This window comes from Lissotriton vulgaris, chromosome 1_1 (assembly GCF_964263255.1).
Source record: "Lissotriton vulgaris chromosome 1_1, aLisVul1.2, whole genome shotgun sequence".
In the NCBI taxonomy this organism is placed as follows: domain Eukaryota; kingdom Metazoa; phylum Chordata; class Amphibia; order Caudata; family Salamandridae; genus Lissotriton; species Lissotriton vulgaris.
Genome location: NC_141685.1, coordinates 117,959,734 through 117,963,268, shown reverse-complemented (window position 1 = coordinate 117,963,268; position 3,535 = coordinate 117,959,734). Strand labels below are relative to the sequence as shown.

Genomic DNA, 3,535 nt, shown 5'->3' with positions numbered 1-3,535 from the left:
AAAGAAAGTTATAACAAAAAGTTTCTTCTGCAGACCATCAAAGAAAAGACGCTGAGAGAAGACTCCGAAGCTGACACGTTAACAACCAAAAGATTGGAAAATCACCTTTGTTCAACAACCGTTTTTATCCAGTTACACAAGTTTGAGACTATCTGCCTCTGGGTAGAAAACCACGACCCACTCTGCTCACTCTTGCGAAAACCTTAAAAATTCACTACTTTATTGTGTACATGACCATCTCAGATTGTTTCCTTTTTATTGTGTACTGTTCTGTAATTCTATGTAAATTGCCTCAAAATTGTCTGCTGTGCATGAGGGATATGTAAAACTGTTAAAGATAAAAATGGATTAAATGTGCACCGTTGCGCTATAGGTAATGTAAATAAATCCTCGTCTTCAGAACTACAAATCTTAACCTTACACCAAACATAGAAAGGGTAAAAGGAACTGATGTTCTGCGACTAATGATCCACAAAAGTACTGTGCACGTTCTAACGCCCTCAGTTACTGCCATTACATCAGTGCAAAAAGGTACTTATCAGTTTAATCATTAAATATCAGACTAACACCTTATCACTGCATTGCTAAGAACCTATACAAATAGATTTGAGAAAATCTTCAGTCACAAAATAAGTTGCTGCCGGAGAGGCTAGACCTAAAGACTATTATCTGCTAGAAACATTTTGACAGGTGTTACAGGGCTGCTTCCAGACATATTTTGCTCAATTCAAGTGTTAAGAAGATTACACACAATTTCTTATAGAGATAAATGCTGAACATTATCTAAACAAGCTCGACTCTAAAATCAGGTTCCCTCTTACCGTGGCATATAAGCAAGAGAAAACGAAACATAGAGATATTAACTCTAGGAATACACCTTATAAAAACAATGACTGTGAGAACAAATTCAGTGTTCAAAACCGCCTCAATCAAGGTAAAATAACCTAAGTTGGGGAAAAAAGTTACATGTGCCAAAAAAGATACAGCCCTAAATCTTATCTCACAGAATTTGACAGAATGCACACTGGGGGAAACCACTTTCAGTGCAATGTATGCCAAAAAAGTTTCAGACGTAAATCTTATCTCACTGAACATATAAGAATCCACACTGGGGAAAACCCTTATCAGTGCTCTGAATGCCAGGAAAGGTTTTGTAACAAAGAAAGCCTTTCTCAACATGCAATAACCCACTCTGTGGAACAACCTTATCAGTGCTCTGAATGCCAGAAATGTTTCAGTGTAAAAAGTAGTCTCACACGGCATAGAAAGATCCACACTGGGGAAAAGCCTTATCAGTGCTCTGAATGCCACAAATGTTTCAGTGAAAAAAGCGTTCTCAATCGGCATATAAGAACGCACACTGGGGAAAAACCTTATCAGTGCACTGAATGCCACAAATGTTTCAGTGATAAAAGCGTTCTCAGTCGGCATAAAAGATCCCACACTGGGGAAAAACCTTATCAGTGCTCTGAATGCCAGAAATGTTTCAGTGAAAAACACGAACTCACGGTGCATATAAAAACCCACACTGGGGAAAAACCTTTTCAGTGCTCTGAATGCCAGAAAAGTTTCCAAAACAAAGGAAGTCTTTCTCAACATACAATAACCCACACAGGGAAAAAACCTTATCCATGCTCTGAATGTCGGAAATGTTTCAGTTACAAAAGCAGTCTCAATCAGCATATAAGAACCCACACTGGGGAAAAAACTTATCAGTGCTCTGAATGCCCAAAAGATTTCAAACTTAAATCACTTCTAACTGCACATGTGAGATTCCACACTGGGGAAAAACCTTTTCAGTGCTCTGAATGCCATAAATGTTTCAGTGACAAAATAGGACTCACTCAACATATACCAACCCACACTGGGGAAAAACCTTACCAGTGCTCTGAATGCCACAAATGTTTCAGTGTAAAAAGCAATCTCACTCAGCATATAAGAACCCACACTGGGGAAAAACCTTATCAGTGCTCTGAATGCCACAGATGTTTCAGTGAAAAAAACAGACTTACTGAGCATATAAGAACCCACACTGGGGAAAAACCTTATCAGTGCTCTGAATGCCAGATATGTTTCAGTGTAAAAAGCAATCTCACTCAGCATATAAGAACCCACACTGGGGAAAAACCTTATCAGTGCTCTGAATGCCACAGATGTTTCAGTGAAAAAATCAGACTTACTAAGCATATAAAAACCCACACTGGGGAAAAACCTTTTCAGTGCTCTGAATGCCACAAATGTTTCAGTGTAAAAAGTAATCTCACTCAGCATATAAGAACCCACACTGGGGAAAAACCTTATCAGTGCTCTGAATGCCACAGATGTTTCAGTGAAAAAAGCAGACTTACTGAGCATATAAGAACCCACACTGGGGAAAAACCTTTTCAGTGCTCTGAATGCCACAAATGTTTCAGTGAAAAAAGCAGTCTCACTCAGCATATAAGAATCCACACTGGGGAAAAGCCTTATCAGTGCTCTAAATGCCACAAATGTTTCAGTGGAAAAAGCGGTCTCAGTCAGCATATAAGAATCCACACTGGGGAAAAGCCTTATCAGTGCTCTGAATGCCACAAATGTTTCAGTGAAAGAAGTGGTCTCAGTCAGCATATAAGAACCCACACTGGGGAAAAACCTTATCAGTGCTCTGAATGCCACAGTTGTTTCAGTGAAAAAAGCAGTCTCACTCAGCATATAAGAATCCACACTGGGGAAAAGCCTTATCAGTGCTCTGAATGCCAGAAATGTTTCAGTGAAAAAAGCAATCTCACTCAGCATATAAGATTCCACACTGGGGAAAAACCTTATCAGTGCTCCGAATGCCTAAAATGTTTCAGCCGTAAATCGCATCTCACTGGACATGTGAGAATCCACACTGGTGAATAAAATTATTAGTGCTCTAAAGGTAAAGATTCAGAGGTAGTGATGGTTACAAGCGCCATAAGAAAACACACCATCAAAATAATTCAGTGCTCAGAACGCCAGAAAAACATCAATTTTATACTCAATCTCACTCTACATGAGCAGACGCACACACGGGAAAAACATTACCAACGCTGTGAATGCCAGAAATTCCTATTTGACAGGCACATCCTCACTAACCAAAAGCGACTCCATACTGATGAAAACCTTATGAGTGCTCTGAATGCCAGAAAAGCTCCAGAGAAAAAACACTATCTCACCATGAGAAACTCCACACTGGAGAAAATCCTTATGCCATAAAAGCTTGAATCTGAAAGACAGAGTTATGCTTCATGAGAGATCCCACTCTGGGGAAAAACCTTATGAGTGCTCGAAATGCAAGCAATGTTTTGGTTACAAATTACTTCTCACTTGACATGATCGAACTCACACGGGGAAGAAAGCCTTATGTGTGTTCTGAATGTCAGATAAGGTTTAGTCTTGAATACAATGTCATTTCACATGAGAGAATTCACACTGGACTAAAGCCATATACAGGAGGGGAAAGCCAGAAACGTTATACTCAGAAAGGAGATATCACTAAACATAAGAAATGCATCCACACCAGGTGAAAAGT

At 39.4% G+C, this 3,535-nt stretch overlaps 1 protein-coding gene across 15 annotated transcripts; it reads left to right on the top strand.

The window, feature by feature from the left end:
- The first annotated feature begins 617 nt into the window (after positions 1-617).
- On the top strand, positions 618-3,305 carry LOC147737693 (uncharacterized). 15 transcript variants are annotated; one of them, XM_086941411.1, is made up of 3 exons: positions 618-1,117; positions 1,202-2,067; positions 2,404-3,305. In XM_086941411.1, exons 1-3 carry the CDS (start codon positions 967-969, stop codon positions 2,881-2,883), a joined length of 1,497 nt encoding a protein of 498 aa, XP_086797537.1. In that variant the 5' UTR covers positions 618-966; the 3' UTR covers positions 2,884-3,305. The 15 variants fall into 15 exon arrangements, with proteins under 15 accessions (XP_086797537.1, XP_086797466.1, XP_086797228.1 ...); XM_086941340.1 differs by having other exon boundaries at positions 618-1,423; positions 1,838-3,305; XM_086941102.1 differs by having other exon boundaries at positions 618-1,459; positions 1,793-3,305.
- Positions 3,306-3,535: the final 230 nt, after the last annotated feature.

Bases quoted from the DNA above. Each gene is read 5' to 3' on its own strand.
- LOC147737693 (XM_086940406.1), top strand. From the start codon at position 967: ATGTGCCAAAAAAGATACAGCCCTAAATCTTATCTCACAGAATTTGAC.